This window comes from Zootoca vivipara, chromosome 10, assembly GCF_965207765.1.
Source record: "Zootoca vivipara chromosome 10, rZooViv2.hap1.1, whole genome shotgun sequence".
Lineage (NCBI taxonomy): Eukaryota > Metazoa > Chordata > Lepidosauria > Squamata > Lacertidae > Zootoca > Zootoca vivipara.
Window position 1 is genome coordinate 23,718,728 of NC_142593.1, and position 15,826 is coordinate 23,734,553.

General features: G+C 42.5%; 1 protein-coding gene across 1 annotated transcript in view; it reads left to right on the forward strand.

Annotated features, from left to right (window-relative positions):
- LOC118076873 (uncharacterized) overlaps positions 1–15,826 on the forward strand; it is a 45,990-nt gene that overhangs the window by 12,312 nt on the left and 17,852 nt on the right. Inside the window, exons 4-7 of the mRNA XM_035100030.3 lie at positions 5,111–5,278; positions 5,552–5,653; positions 8,623–8,733; positions 11,715–11,893. Coding sequence (XP_034955921.3) covers positions 5,111–5,278; positions 5,552–5,653; positions 8,623–8,733; positions 11,715–11,893 — 560 coding nt within the window. The remainder of the gene's footprint in view (positions 1–5,110; positions 5,279–5,551; positions 5,654–8,622; positions 8,734–11,714; positions 11,894–15,826) is intronic.

The following is a 15,826-nucleotide window of genomic DNA, read 5'->3' on the forward strand; positions in this document are numbered from 1 at the left end:
CAATATACTCTGAGTTTGAGGTAGTTGGAGTTCACTCAGTGAAATAATGTTGGGTCCATAAATACAGACAGAATGAGGATTGGCACAACTTTAATCTGCATGATGACTCAGCACTTCGTACTGTAGGTCATAAGCCGCATTATGCTCTAAACAGACCCATCTGAGTCTAAATCATGTCCATGTTTTATCGTTTTGTAAGATAGGTTTAGTTGGTATCTTGTAGAGATATCACCCTGCTGACAAAGGTCCGTATAGTTAAAGCTATGGTTTTCCCAGTAGTGATGTATGGAAGTGAGAGCTGGACCATCAAGAAGGCTGATCGCCGAAGAATTGATGCTTTTGAATTATGGTGCTGGAGGAGACTCTTGAGAGTCCCATGGACTGCAAGAAGATCAAACCTATCCATTCTGAAGGAAATCAGCCCTGAGTGCTCACTGGAAGGACAGAGCGTGAAGCTGAGGCTCCAATACTTTGGCCACCTGGTGAGAAGAGAAGACTCCCTGGAAAAGACCCTGATGTTGGGAAAGACAAGGAGAAGGGGACGACAGAGGATGAGATGGTTGGACAGTGTTCTCGAAGCTACCAACATGAGTCTGACCAAACTGCGGGAGGCAGTGGAAGACAGGAGTGCCTGGCGTGCTCTGGTCTATGGGGTCATGAAGAGTCGGACACGACTAAACGACTAAACAACAACAACAAATAATGAAGTGACTTTAAATTCTAAGGTTACAGTGTGAATTGAAAAACACTCAGTAGCAGATGTCACGAACAAGCACTGGGCTTGACACACTGCATGATTCTTTGAATCGTGTATTTGGAAAATTAAGAGATGCGACATGCCTAATGACTTGCTACTTGGAAGTGCTACATCATGAATGTTGTGGTGCCTTATGTAACACCATGTTGATGAGCGCTGTCTGAGTGACTGAATTAACTGTGAATCACTCATCCATATGATCAAATCTGCTCCTGGGAAACTCCCTCTCCGTCTTTACACAGTGCAACCCTAAACAATAATCACTAAGCTTTAAAGCCTGTGGATTTTGACAAAGATAGTAGATTTGTGGCCCATGGACCTTCAGTGGTCAAAACAAGAACACAAAGGTAAGTTCATGTGGGTGGGCTTTTGTGTGGAAGTCTATATTTGTGATTTTCTGTTCCATGATCAAAGTACGCTAAGGTTACATTACCTGTCAGGAGGGAGCTAATGGGAAGGAAAAACCTGGCGTGTAAAAACTGAGCCACAGAGAAATGTTTGCTTTCTGTAAATCTGCCTCTGTGATACTGAGCAAAATAAGGGAGGTCATCAGACCTTGTCAAAATGTGTTGGTCAATGTTAAGATAGTCCTGTGTTCAGATGTGGAAGAAGAGAATATTTTTAAGATGCTTTGATGACACACAAAAGAGAGAGAGAGACGCTTCTGGTTCTAAACTTAGCAGGCTAAAATGGAAGGTGGCTAAATGTGAAAGGAATAAAGTTTGAGATTCTGATAGACTGGTTTTTACCTGAACTGAAGAGTCAAGATTAACATGAATGCTCAAACCTCTCCAGCGTTGCTTGAGTGATATTACTTATTATAGATTCACTTTTTCCTTCCCACACACACCCGCTGCTTGCCAGTTTCTATTCTTGACATTAACGAGCATTTCTGAATACTGGCTCATAATACTCAATCTCCAGAAACCTCATCTGTTTTCCTAAGCAAGAAGAATGCATCAGAGTGCTTGTTTGAGGAGGTCAGACAACTTGAACTGGGGAGCGGGGCATTAAATCAATGGAACTTCACTGGCATGGGGGAAAGTGTGTATTTGAGCAACTTTTCTGATTTTATGCAGACATAGAAATTAGTGTGTCCTAGATTCCTAGGGTAACAAAAAGAGAAATTAGACTGTGTGACATCAAATACTTCCCCCTCCCCACATTTTCTAGCATGAATGTAAAAACTAAATCGGCTAGATGTGCAACTTGTGACCTCCCAAATTGAAGGCATTGTATCAGCCATGCATGGCAGCCCACCAGGTTTGATGGTCCTCCTTGTTTAGCTGTACAAACAGGAGCAGTAAAGTTTTGGGGCACATGTCTGGCGATGTGTGTCTGGAATTAGAGGTGGTGGTGGAGGTCCCAAGTTGCGTAGGCTTGCATCAGGATGAAAGTGTCTCTCTCCTGCTTTCTGTTCCTGGTTAGCAGTGTTCAGTGGGTCAGTACTATCAGGCACCCACATATCCCTGTGGGGTCCACTACCAAGGCCTGGACCCTGTGGGCCCTGCCACTCTCTTCGTTGCCATTGCTGCCTGTTCATCTTTCCCCTCTGAGCCATGAAAGCACTAAGGAGATGGTTCCAATTGCCTTGCACTCCCATTCTGGGCAGTCGTGTAGACTTGGGCCCAGAGAGAGGCAGGGCAAACAAATGGGAGCATTGAGGACAGTGGCCAAGGAGTAGACACTCATGGGAAAGGGGGGTGAAGAAGCCACCTTGCCCAAGGACCACCCCCAAACCTGGAACAGGCACTGTATCTCCATACATGTACACACAGAAAAGAAGTGCTTTTAGTGTCATGAGCATACTGTAAATGCCGCCATCGCTAGACTTGGGCTCAGGAAACTTTGGTCCAAATCTTTGCTCAGCCATTGACTTAGTAACTGAATGGCATTGGGGAAGTACAGTACTGTAGTTTATCTTGCATCCTTTGTACATGGTGGGAATGTGACTCATGCATACACTTTACACCCTTTGGACTTGTGAATATGCACTACCTCCAAACACTCTCTCTCTCTCTCTCTCTCTCTCTCTCTCTCTCTCTCTCTCTGTGTGTGTGTGTTGAAAATCAGATTATTTTACTGTCCGTAAGTGTAATCCATTACAATGACCGCGAAGCCTGACCTTTCTAACTTTATATATTTGGAAACCAAATCTAGAAAACTTGAAACAGTTAACAGCCTCCTTGGATCAAACCTTTAAAAATCTAACACTTCTGTTCATCACTTTTATTCCATTTATGTTGTGCCCTTCTTCCAGGGAGCTCCAAGACTGTTCTCTCCCCTCCCCTCCTATTTTATAAGGCCGTTTCAGCAAAGAGTGTTTAGGATCACCCAGTGAATTTCATGGCCGAGCATGGTAGGAAGCTGAATCTGGGACTCTCTGGCCAGTGTCTACCCTTCTAGCTCCCTATATTACTTTGGCTACTAATGCAAATCCTGCTCAACCACTTCCCATGGAGGAGAGATACATCAGTTTCCCATTTGACTTTACCCTAGGAACTCATAGTCGGATGATGTGGAGATGAATAAAATACAGTTTTAACGTGATAGCAGAAGCTAATGTTAAAGTTGAAAAAACAAAATAATCTCAGATAATATTTTCTGCCCAAAATATGTGTGTTTTTTCCTTATTCTTCCTCCAATTGTAGATATATAGGTTGTGCATGCATTACCATTTATTCTGGCTCCAATGTGCTCCCTTCATTATGATGTTAGCCACAATCCATATGTGCCCACTAGTATTATATTGAGGGGAAACCCCTGTTTGATGTATTTTCCCTCGAACCAGCTACCATCTGTTCGAAAATGGGAGCTGTGTTCAGTTTGCTGAGGTGTGAGCATTTAAGACAGCCCTTGAGCATGTGCAGGTGGCTGCTTTCTGAACAGAGATTGCGGGGGGTGGGGGGGTGGTTTGCAATCAGGCAAGGAACATCAGGTGAAGGCTTGCCTGCCCCCTCCCTGGTGTGTATAGCAATGTACAAATGCAACTTGAAACCTGCTGTCTTTTAAGTCACTAACATGTATTTAGCCATCGATAGATATAAGTGGAACATGGGGGAGGGGCAGGGAGGGCAGATGCTCCCCCTAAATCCACAAATATTATTGAAAACCATTGAAAGTACTCAATTATCTGAGATTCTGCCCGCCCCCTGCCCCCCAGCAGAAGCCTGTCCCTCGCAATGTCCTATATATGGGGTATTTTTACCCATGATGATGATTTTTTATTTATACTTTTCAAATTTATACATTTTTATTAGTTTTACAATCAATTTAAGATTTTCAAAATTTGACATCCTTCCCCCTCTTTCTGCAATTCCCTAAATTTTTAATATCTTCTGCAAATCCAAATTCTGCTCTACTGTAAATATATACTCTTATAAAACTGCAGGCTTTACAATAATCCTGCTAATGTTTTTATCTGTTTACAATTTATCTGAAAACCATCTCCATTTGCTTATAAAAAGTTCGTTATCTTGATTTCTTATTCTAAGATTGGGGTGGGTGGGGAGCTCAACAACTTTGGCTGCCCCCCCCAAAAAACTTGGCTATGCCCATGAAGTGGAAAAAGTCTATTTCTAATGAACCAGCAGTACCGGTAGTTGTTAAAGCATGATTGGCAGCCTTCACACACACAATGTTTTATATGGCTGGGGGGCAGCAACAGACTTGTCTCCCATCATTTGCACTTATGGTAATTCACTGGAGGGTTACCGCCACAAGCCTTCCTCTAGAGACCATTTACACTTCGACATACATGTGGGCCCTTTGACATGTGCCAGATCATTCCCACTGGCAAGCTAAAATGCTTCCACTGATGGAACAGTTGCCATAGCACTACATTGAATTCCTCCCTATATCTTTGCCATAAAATAATAATAATAATAATAATAATAATAATAATAATAATAATAATAATAATAGGGACCCAGGTGGCGCTGTGGGTTAAACTAGGGCTTGCTGATCGGAAGGTCGGTGGTTCGAATCCCTGCAACAGGGTGAGCTCCCATTGCTCGGTCCCAGCTCCTGCCAACCTAGCAGTTTGAAAGCACATCAAAGTGCAAGTAGATAAATAGGGACCGCTCCGGCGGGAAGGTAAACGGCATTTCCGTGCGCTGCTCTGGTTTGCCAGAAGCGGCTTTGTCATGCTGGACACATGACCCGGAAGCTGTCTGTGCACAAACGCCGGCTCCCTCGGCCTATAGAGCGAGATGAGCGCCGTAACCCCAGAGTCAAACACGACTGGACCTGATGGTCAGGGGCCCCTTCACCTTTACCTAATAATAATAAATAAATAAAATAAGATTCTGGAATAGGGAAACGAAACAAATCTCTTCTCTTGTCACTTTCCAGTAAACTCAGAGGATGGCCGTTCAGTGGATCTAGGTCTGCGTGGTGAAAGTGAAGAGAGAGGTTTCTACACCGAGATCTTCCACTCAATGTCTTGGGTGTTTAGAGGGGATGATGCCAGTCCGAATAACAGCCCCAGGTGTCTTAGCAAAAGGCCCAGACCCGTAGCAGGTAACACTGATGGTTTTATTTGTACGTGCCTGGTTCCGTTCCTCAGATTTACGAATGTACATTGTGTATACCTTTTTTCTTTCTTTCAAATTACCAGTTTAAACAGAGAGTCTCACCTGTAGCCAGTACTCTTTGCAATTCAAAATAACAAAAAAACAAAAAAAGCATCTGCCTCTGAGGGAGGGGGTGCGGTCTTTAGCTGGATTTTCCCAGCTATATTAGAAATACACAAAGTCAGGGGCTTTATTTCTCTCTCTTTCTTTCTTGTTTTAGTTCGTGAACGAACTGTAAGAATTGCTAAAGGAACAGGCGATTACCCCTGGGGATTCCGGATCCAATTCTCGAAGCCCATCCTGGTAACTGAAGTGGACACCAGTAAGTGATACCCACAAAGCACATTTTCGTTATGAGCAGATCCTAAGTGACTTGCATGGCAGAGTGCTTAAAAAGAAGCTAAGGACCATCACTGAATTTGTGGTGACAAAGAGCCTCAGGGCAAACAGCTAGCTGGCAGCTCAACAAGTCTCCTGTGTTCTTTTTATTATTGTTGCTATGAAGTTGATTTTCTCTGCAATATAGATAGCAACATAAAAGTGTCATTCTGCATTATACCCGTACTTAATTTTATAGCCCTCCTGCAAATGGATTAGGGGTTGTTTTTGCGAATGACGTTGGCTGTTATACTGAAAATGGTAAGAGGAGGAACAGATGCCCATTTATGTGCCATTTACTTATTGATAAATGATCTTCTCTGACTGACTTTTCATTTAATGAAACTAAAAGGGTCAGGCATAGCCTGGGGCAATTTCCCCTCCCAACCATATATCTCTGCTAAGGAGAGGTGATGATCATGACAAAAAAGGTCAGTGATCCATATAAAGCAAGAAACTATTTGGCAGTTTTAAAATCATACGAGCTTTTTCTTCTCTTTCTGAATTTTTAACAAGATCAGCTCCCTACATCTGACTTGCTCCTGTAATAGCTAAATAGGATTCCTATAGGCAGTGCTTTTTTTTCCCTGGGGGGACGCATACCCCTAAATATTTTGTGAATCTAAGTTTGGCCTCATTGAGGGGCAGTATTTCAATATGAGTAGGAAAATGAGAGTACTCCTAAACATTTTTTTTTAGAAAAAAAGCACTGCCTATAGGAATTATTTAGGATTATAAGCACGAGCCTACTACTTCACAGATATGTTCCTCTCTTTCCCCTCATGCGACTGAGAGCTTCCAATGCTGACTTTGCCATTTCATACAAACTTAGTGTACTATGGCTTGTCTGTACTATAGTTTTGCTCACCGGTGAAATTTGCAAGCCGCTGTTTGCAATCCTAGCATACGGAGAAACTATGGTTTGAAGAAACCGTCACTTACCAGGTTCAGATGAAGTGGCAAGTTGGTTTGCTACTAGATCAGGGATGGAAGTTTTTAGTTGCCACCCACACCTGAGGGAAGAAGCTAGTGTCTGAGAAGCACACTTTAGCAGTACACCTGAATGCTGTTATAATTTTGAGGGACCGTGCAGCCAGGATGGAGAAGTTGCTGTGTTAGGGCCAACCCTTGATTACATAGGAGCCAACTCCAATCTTCAGCTCCCCCCTGAAAAATATTTGAGGTGCCTGCCCTTCCCCCAGTTGATGGGCATTGCCATTCAAATGGTGTGCACGCACTGCGTCATGTGATCGATTATGTGGGGCAGGCCTTACCTGGGCTCCCCCAATATTTTATTCAAGTCAGCACCCCCTGCCTGATATTGACATTTATTAGAATTTTCCTGCTATATACTGGGACCGGACTTCCATTTCTTCCTTAAGCCAAATGCTCTCTGAAACATTATGTTTGGGTCTTGGGAATGTTAGTGACTGAGGTGGATTTTCAGAAGCCATACACGATTCAAGAGTAGAACACAGAGAAGCCTAAAGTAGTTACCATTTTGGCCATTTGCTTTCATTTACAAATGGCAAGAGCCAATAATTCTGGAACAAATTCTTACAAAATGGCTTCTTCTGTCCAAAATGAAGCAAATAGAGATCACAAAAAATTGCACCTGAAGTCTTTAAATTGTTGAGCATACTGGAATAGCTTCAGAAATCTCATACCGCCTCTCTGGAGTTATCAGTCTGTTGAATAGCAGAATGGTCCTAATGTATAAATTATCATTTTGCTTTTTTTGGAAAGAGCAGAAATTCACAGTGGTCTTGTATCTCTCATTCCCTGTCTGATTTCCTTCCCCCTTGCTCTAAGACAGGACTCTGGGGTTTATGTTGTAAGACACACTTATGAAATCACAAGCTACTAGTAATGTTAAATTTTTATTTAAGTTAATCAAAGAGGACATTTATGTGTGTGTGTTTTCCGGGGGGTGGGGGGTGGGAAACATGCTTACCTGGTACATTATGACAGTTTAATTATATACTGAAAACGGAAGGTAAAATGATGGTTCTGGTACACATCCTCGTAGGATTCAAATGCACCTACGTTGAACATATTTTCTGCTTATGTAAGTTCTTGTCTATTCCTAGCCTGACTTTACATAAGTCTTTCTCTAAAAGTAGTCCATGCAGTTTTCAGCTGCCGAACAATAACCCAAAGGAGGATACCTTAGCACTTTTGGGTCAGGTCAGGCATGCTTTTCTATCCTACCAGCAATTGTTTTTCCTTCTAAGTGAATGATATTTATGGCTTCCGTCCTTATTTGCAATAATGAGGAAGGCTACGGCTCAAGAGCAAGAAAAATTCAGGCCTTTGACGCAGACTCTGCTCTGCTGTGTTTTGATCTTAAAATGCCTTTCCCATGAATGGAACAGTGGGCGGGTGGGAATTCTTGCCTGTACTTCTGGTCTCTATACCAACATTGGATTTATTTCAGTTTGTGACATTGTATGATCTCTTTGTTTTCACTTTTAAGGGAGGAATTCAACATAGCGCTATGGCAATCAGTCCAATATTTTCAGTTTGTCAGGTGGAACAACACTCTCCCCCCATGTTGGGGGAGGCTGTGGCCCAGCGCACTTTTTTTTGAGGGGGCACCCCTACAACAGGCTCTGCCATCAGAGCCTGGCTTGCGCCTGGCTGTGGCAACTCCACAGAGCTTATTCTAGATTTCCTCAACATTGTGCCTTCCCGATGTTTTGGACTACGACTTCCATCAGCCCCTGCCAGCATGTGAAAGCTAAAGTTTACTATGTTTGTCAAGTTGCCCCCCCCCCAAAGAAAAAATTGGCTAGAAGGAAAACTGATCCCCTGACCACTTTGTGTTGTATTTATTTAGGGATGAAAAGTAAACTCCTCTTGGCATATTATCAAAATGTCCCGAATAAGGGCCCTTTCCCCCTTCTGTTGCAGACAGCTCAGCAGAAGAAGCAGGCCTCCAGATTGGAGATATTGTGATGGCTGTCAATGGAACGGACGTTAGTAGCATGCCACACTCGGAGGCTGCAAATTTGGCAAGGAAAGGTAATGATTCCAATGCAGTAAAGTATTTTGCTGAGGTTTTTTGGACAGGTTTTGTGAACCAAGATTTATCAGTTTTTACAAAGCAAAAACCATAAACTTAAATAGTGAAAATAAATAGGAGGCAGCCACATTTCTTTCTTTCTTTCTTTCTTTCTTTCTTTCTTTCTTTCTTTCTTTCTTTCTTTCTTTCTTTCTTTCTTTTGCTACAGTGCCCTGTCAACGACACAATATGGCAACATTTCCAGGGGAGAAAGAGTGCATGGCAGCAACATTATTGTGTATTCTGCCCCTCAACTATAGCTTCATTTCAAAAGTTAAAAAGGAAATAAAATAGATACCAGCCCTTGGGCAACATTTTTTAAATAGATTGTACATAATGTAGCAATCCCGCCCCCAACACATGAATCTCAAAGAATTTTTGTGTCCTCCCATGAATGTCCAAGGATTTTTACACAAACACATGCGCCTGCTCAAAAGTCTGTTACATATATGGACAGGGGAGAAATTAAATTCAGTTCACATTTAAAAGAAAAACTTGCAAAATCACACTTTCCAAGACAATGCATGGACCAAAACACAGCCATCTCTTGAAATCCACACTCCTGAAAATTTTGCAGCACAGTTTTCCAGCCAAGGAATGTGTTCAAACAGGCATATATTATTAAGGCACAAGGTTCATGAAAACAGTGAAAATAACTTATGCATTAGAACAGGGAAAATTGGTTTGCAGAAATGCATATATTAGGCAAAATTGCATGCATATTTATGCATATGAGGAGAAATTTTCACAAGGCCTTAAATTTTCACAAGGCCTTAAAAAAATATCAAAAACTGATGTGGAAATGGGGAGAGAACTGAAGACTGGAAAAATGAGAAGCACAAAATTGACAGGTCTGCCTGTCACTAATTGAAGGTGTATAGGAGCATTAAAAAGCAGAGACATCACCTTGCCGACAAAGGTCCGTACTGTATAGTTAAAGCTATGGTTTTCCCAGTAGTGATGTATGGAAGTGAGAGCTCGACCATAAAGAAGGCTGATTGCCGAAGAATTGATGCTTTTGAATTATGGTGCTGGAAGAGACTCTTGAGAGTCCCATGGACTGCAAGAAGATCAAACCTATCCATTCTGAAGGAAATCAGCCCTGAGTGCTCATTGGAAGGACAGACCCTGAAGCTGAGGCTCCAATACTTTGGCCACCTGATGAGAAGAGAAGACTCCCTGGGAAAGACCCTGATTTTGGGAAAGGTGGAGGGCACAAGGAGAAGGGGACGACAGAGGACGAGATGGTTGGACAGTGTTCTCGAAGCTAGGAACATGAGTCTGTCCAAACTGCGGGAGGCAGTGCAAAACAGGAGTGCCTGGCGTGTTCTGGTCCATGGGGTCACAAATTGTCGGACATGACTAAACGACTAAGCAACAACAACAGGAGCATTTTGTGCAACTATTAATCAATTCATTGGTTCAGAAACTACTCAGTCCTTGCCTTCCCTGATTTTGTCTAGTCAAATTTGATTATATAGATTTAAAAAACCACTTTCTAGGAGCCTAACATCCTTCTGTTCGCCAAACTCACTACCAAAGAGCCAGCACTCTTCAGCAGCTACAATCAGACTTTTCTCTCCATGAGCTGGAGAGTGACAGGGTTGGTGATGAAGGCAGAGCTTGGCATTTTTATTCCTGCTCACAAGATCAGAATGCCCCCAAAGGGCTATTGTGTTATCCCAAATGAAAATGTTTCTGTTGAGAAAATAACTTCTCTGAAAGAAACACATGTGAAGGAGCTTTGGGCAGGCTGTTCTCCTAACTGCATGCACAAAAGAAATGCTGGCCTGGGGGTTATTTTCCTTCATGAGCTCTTGCAATAATTGCAAGGGGAAAAGAAGGAGCAAATTAAAGAGAGGCCAGAGAAAACAGATTGACATTTCTGATGTAAGTGTGCTTGAAAGTGCCACAGATTCAATTAAAAAAAAAAAACTTTCAAGGGAGAGCCTGCCTATGAATTTTATCACTCAGCTGCATTGGAAAAGCTGACTTTGACAGTAAGGGCAAGTTACTTTGGACATGCAGAGACTGATGGAGCAATAAGGTGACAGTGATCCAAGAGGAAAACCTTGGTTGGATAAAAGACCCTCATTTTCTCTTTGTGCCAGCTACTAATATTGTTATCTGCTCATAGTATCACTTAAGTCTAGGCCAAAATGTCAGGTGGAAAGAGCACATTTAGCAATATTGCTTTTGGGTCCCATGCCTCAAAGACAGATGGGTCCTGACAGTGGCCTTCAACACATCAATCTACTATTTATGTCTGGTGTTTCTTCAGGAGGAAAATTCATAGCTGGCTCAATGAACACGTTAGACCTGTCTGTGTATAAGAGAACCAACATCCAGGTGCAAATAATACGTTACTTGAGGAGGAGAGTGTTTTATACAGGGGAAACAAAATGCCACTTAAATTAATTTTGAATTATTTCCCTGGGATATATTAAAATCAAACCGTACCCTTTAGGGCATGCCAGTTACTTTCACCACATACTGAATTCCACCAGGCTATGAATTTGACAGAGATCAATAAATTTGACAGATCAACAAATTTACCTTGACACACATACCAAATTCTTTAATTATAGGAGTGCAATTCAGACACTTGCTTTGAAGAGAATGGCAGTCATTTACCACATCTACCTCTGTTTACTAAGGAGTGTTTTTAATATATATATATATATCAGTCAGGATACCCCCTCGCATGAACCAGGCCTTAGGCTGATTAACATCCAAACACCCTAGCGACAACGGGGGGGGGGGTTATTGGGTAGTTTTCATTTTATCATGTATTTTGTGTTCTCATTTTGCTTTGAATAAATGGCAGTGTACAAATTTAATAAGTAATAATAATATAGAAGAGTTTTTTCCCACCTCCCTACTTTATAGACTAGGTTTTAATTTACCTTGTAATAGACCACAATATAATGAAATATTTCAGGTCCAGATATCTTGACATTGTTGGTTGGCTCTGATATCAGTCGTTGTCCCAACACCCCTCGCCCAACATGTCGAGGATATCTGCACAAACGAACCCAGTCAGGAATCCTGAAGGGCTGGAGGAAGAGATGGTTTGTGCTAAAGCACGATGGCTGCCTCTACTATTACAAACACAAAAAGGTAAGGCCTGTGTATAATTTTTTCGTTTGTCCATTGAGGGAGCATGCTGGTAGTGGGTGTGTCCAAATTAAGTACAGTTGTACCTCTGAAGTCGAACGGAATCCGTTCCGGAAGTCCGTTTGACTTCCAAAATGTTCAGAAAGCAAGGCAAGGCTTCCGATTGGTTTCCAATTGTGCAGGCACGCCAGAAACAATAGCGGAAGCCGTGCCGGATTTTTTGGCTTCCCAAAAAATGTTCAAAAACCAGAACACTCACTTCTGGTTTTCAATTTTTCAGAAGCCGGAATGTTCGACTCCCAAGGCGTTCTGGAACCGAGGTACGACTGTAGTGGGCAGGCCATACCCTACTCCGTTTTTGAGCGCCGTCTCTCTCTCTCTCTCTCTCTCTCTCTCTCTCTCTCTCTCTCTCTCTCTCACACACACACACACACACAACCACACACACACACACACACACACACACACCATGCATTGGAATTCTGGGAGAGTGTAATGCTAGGGATTCAAGTCTACATTTTTGGTTTGTTCCAGTTCACCAGGCTCTGCAGCAATCAAGACCAGACCATACACAAACCTTCTGGAGACTAGCTGCCGAGGCAGCTGGGGATATTTTGTCATACCTAATGCGTGTTTTGGTCACCATTCTTTGTGCAAAATACCGTACATCTGGAACAAATTGCTCTTGTCAGAGGTTGGAACAGATCAGTTACAGAGGGCTTCCCCCTCCTTGCATCCATCCTATCTTGTCCCTGCCCCCCCTTTCCTCTCCTCCCTGCCTTCTCTCTCTCTGAGCTCCAACTCCCCACATGAAATAGGCCAAGGACCATTTGAAGAAAGCTTGAGGATAGCAGGTCCCCCACCCCTGATTAAAAGGCTCTAATCTCAGAGGGTCAAAATGGATCCTATCTTCAAGAAGACAAGATATGTTCTACTTCCAATCAGATGAAAATGGAAGTCATCCAAGTCTGAGGCCTGTTCCTCTTCCGTCTTGCAATCTGAGGAATAAATTTAGAGTACACCCTTATTTTATTTTTAATCTACTGGGTGATTGTATAATTATTGATTGCTTTTCTAAATTTGATTTAATGAAACTTGGCTTAAAGCAAATTACGTTTTGAAGATTGTTGCTGGGAGACACATCTTATTACATCCCCACTAAAATAAGCAGTAACTGTACAGGTAATGTAGCATAGACATTTACATTCAGTTGTTTTCTGTTTATTTTGTTTATTCATATGAATAATTAACTCAACCATGTTAGAAATTAGTTCACTTTGAGAACCCATCTTGTATTTAGTCCCTCGAAGAGGCAGTGTTAATTTCAAAACGTATCCAGCAGGTGGAGAACTTTGATCAGAGATCTTTTTGAAAGTACTAGAAAAAAGTCAATGTGTGGGCCCTCAAATGAAATTTTTATCAGACCTGAGTGCATTATAGCTCCCTAAACCATCTGCTATCATGAAATAAAGGGTCAGTGTAACTGGGAAGAGCTGAAGTGCAGTGGTAGAACATCTGCTTTGTCGATGGTTCAGCATCTTCAGATAGAGCTGGAAAAGTTTCTTGTCTGAAACCTTGGATAGCCATTTGCAGATGGACCAGTACTTTCACTCAGTATATGGCAGCTTCCTATGTTCCGAGTTAAATCTGGATTCTTAAGATAGACCCAAAATATTACCTCTTCTGTGTGTGAATGGGTGTGCATATATGTTTGACAACATGATTCTCCCCCCCCTTTTGCATACAATGCTAAACTGTTAACAGGGAGATTGTGTGTCACTTAATCTAAATAGTATGTTAAACATTAGGAGCTAACTTCTCCACTTAGTCTAGAAAAGTGGTCTTCAACAGGTGGGTCACGACCCACTTCTGGACTACCACCTGACCTAAGGTGGGTCACAATAACAGCCAGGAGTGTCAGCTTGGCCCCACGACTGTGGCACCCAGGGCCATGGGTATTGGCCGTGGCACCAAAATTTGTGGGTGCCTAGCCCTCTTTCATGGGGACTTTTGTGGGTGCTTGGGGACCCAGGGCCCTAGGGAGTTGGCAGCTGTGATAACAGCAGTACCACCAGGCAAATATGTGGCAAAAGGTTAATAAAAAGGTTGAGAATCAACCATATGGGAAACTTATGCAGAGGATTGCAGTGTCTGGAGAGAGGCAGTCAGGTTGTTTATCCACAGCAGTGACCAGAGGAGGGGTGACTGCTGGGAGGCTTGCAGAGAGAAGAAATGCCATGGTGCATCCAGATACCTTCATCTGCCCCACCTGCAATGTCTCTCCCATTTCAGTCTCTACAGCCACAGCAGGCGCTGTAACTCTCCAATGGTTTGACTTCACACCCCCAAGGTACACGCTTCCAATGTCTCCTGGGAAACTTAGCAGTTAACCATAGTTTCCCAATATGTACAAATGAGGAACTGTGATGAATGGCTTCCAAACAAACTAAGATGTTGAATGAAACTTTACTCCGCTAAAACGTTCCATTCCCACTCCTAACATGCTTTTTTATATCCCCATTCAGCACTTTATGAGGCATCATCAATAGTCCTCATTGGGCAATTTAGGGAGTCTACCCTCTTAAGTCCCCCTTCCGCGATGTTTAATTTTACTGTTTACTATTGGGTTCAAATGCGTTATTGAATATTTATTTATTTGATATAAGTTGTTTATTTTAAAGTTATTGTGACCTTTTATATTGGATCAGATTGTTACTATTAACATTTGATGTTTTATTCTTATTTTATGTGTGTTGGAAGCCGCCCAGAGTGGCTGGGGCAACCCAGCCAGATGGGTGGGGTATAAATATAACATCATCATCATCAAAATAAAAAAAACTTCCTTCAGTAGCACCTTAAAGACCAACTAAGTTTTTATTTTGGTATGAGCTTTCGTGTGCATGCACACTTCATCAGATACACTGAAACAGAAGTCACCAGACCCTTATGTATATTCAGAGGGTGGGGGTGATGGGAATGGGTGATGGGCTGATAGGAGTGGTAAACCTGTTGATGACTGTTAAAGACTGCAATTGGTCTTGCGGGGGGGGGAAGAATCATCATCATCATCATGTTTACTTTTCTACAAGCCAACCATGCTGATACCATCCCTCTTGTGTGAGGTGTGATATTTTGCCAAATAGGCAATGACACTCATGTCTGAACACTGGAAATGGAGGGGATGATAAGGCCTTTTTATCATTAAAATGCTCCATACTAACCAATTTTTTTGCTTATAGATTTTTTTGCATTTGCAAGTGCTTATTTAAGATCTGCATATGTGTTTTGACTTTTATTTTTATGAAAGAGGCTTAGCCTCGGGAGCTGTAGCTCCTGCTTCCTCTGCCTGCTCAAGGACCCACAGATGTTGCAGAGACAGGAAGTGGAAGGAGCCACACCTCCCTAGAGAAGCATTGTTTACCACCAAGGAGAGGATTAGGTCACAAGTCCCAACATCCTCAGTGGGAAAAATGATGCTATCAGCATCTATTTCTGCTGCGGAGAAGGCCGTGCCAGTAGCTTCATTTCCAGCCAGGGATGCTGGGACTCCGAGGCTCTTTCTTGTTGGTTAAGGTTGGTGTGCGAGGAAGTTGGAACATCTGCTATCAACTTCAGTACTTTGCAGGCACTTGGAAGGAAAGGCATCAGCAGAAGTTCACATTTGCAAGGTGACCCGAGTTTTGCTCACCTTGCGAATGCAAGCAGTTGTTTAAACAGGAGTGCTCCCATATGCAAATCCCCTCCCTTTTTAAAAAAAAAAGCTCGTCACCTCTCTGTGCTATTCTGATTCCAGTGTCACGCAGTATGAGAAAGGAGGAGCAGCAAATAGTCACGTTGCTCAAAATGGTATAAGATTTCTTGCCGGCTTACCGGCAGACATTTCCTCCCAAAGGTTGTTGTTTAGTCATATAGTCGTGTCTGACTCTTCGTGACCCC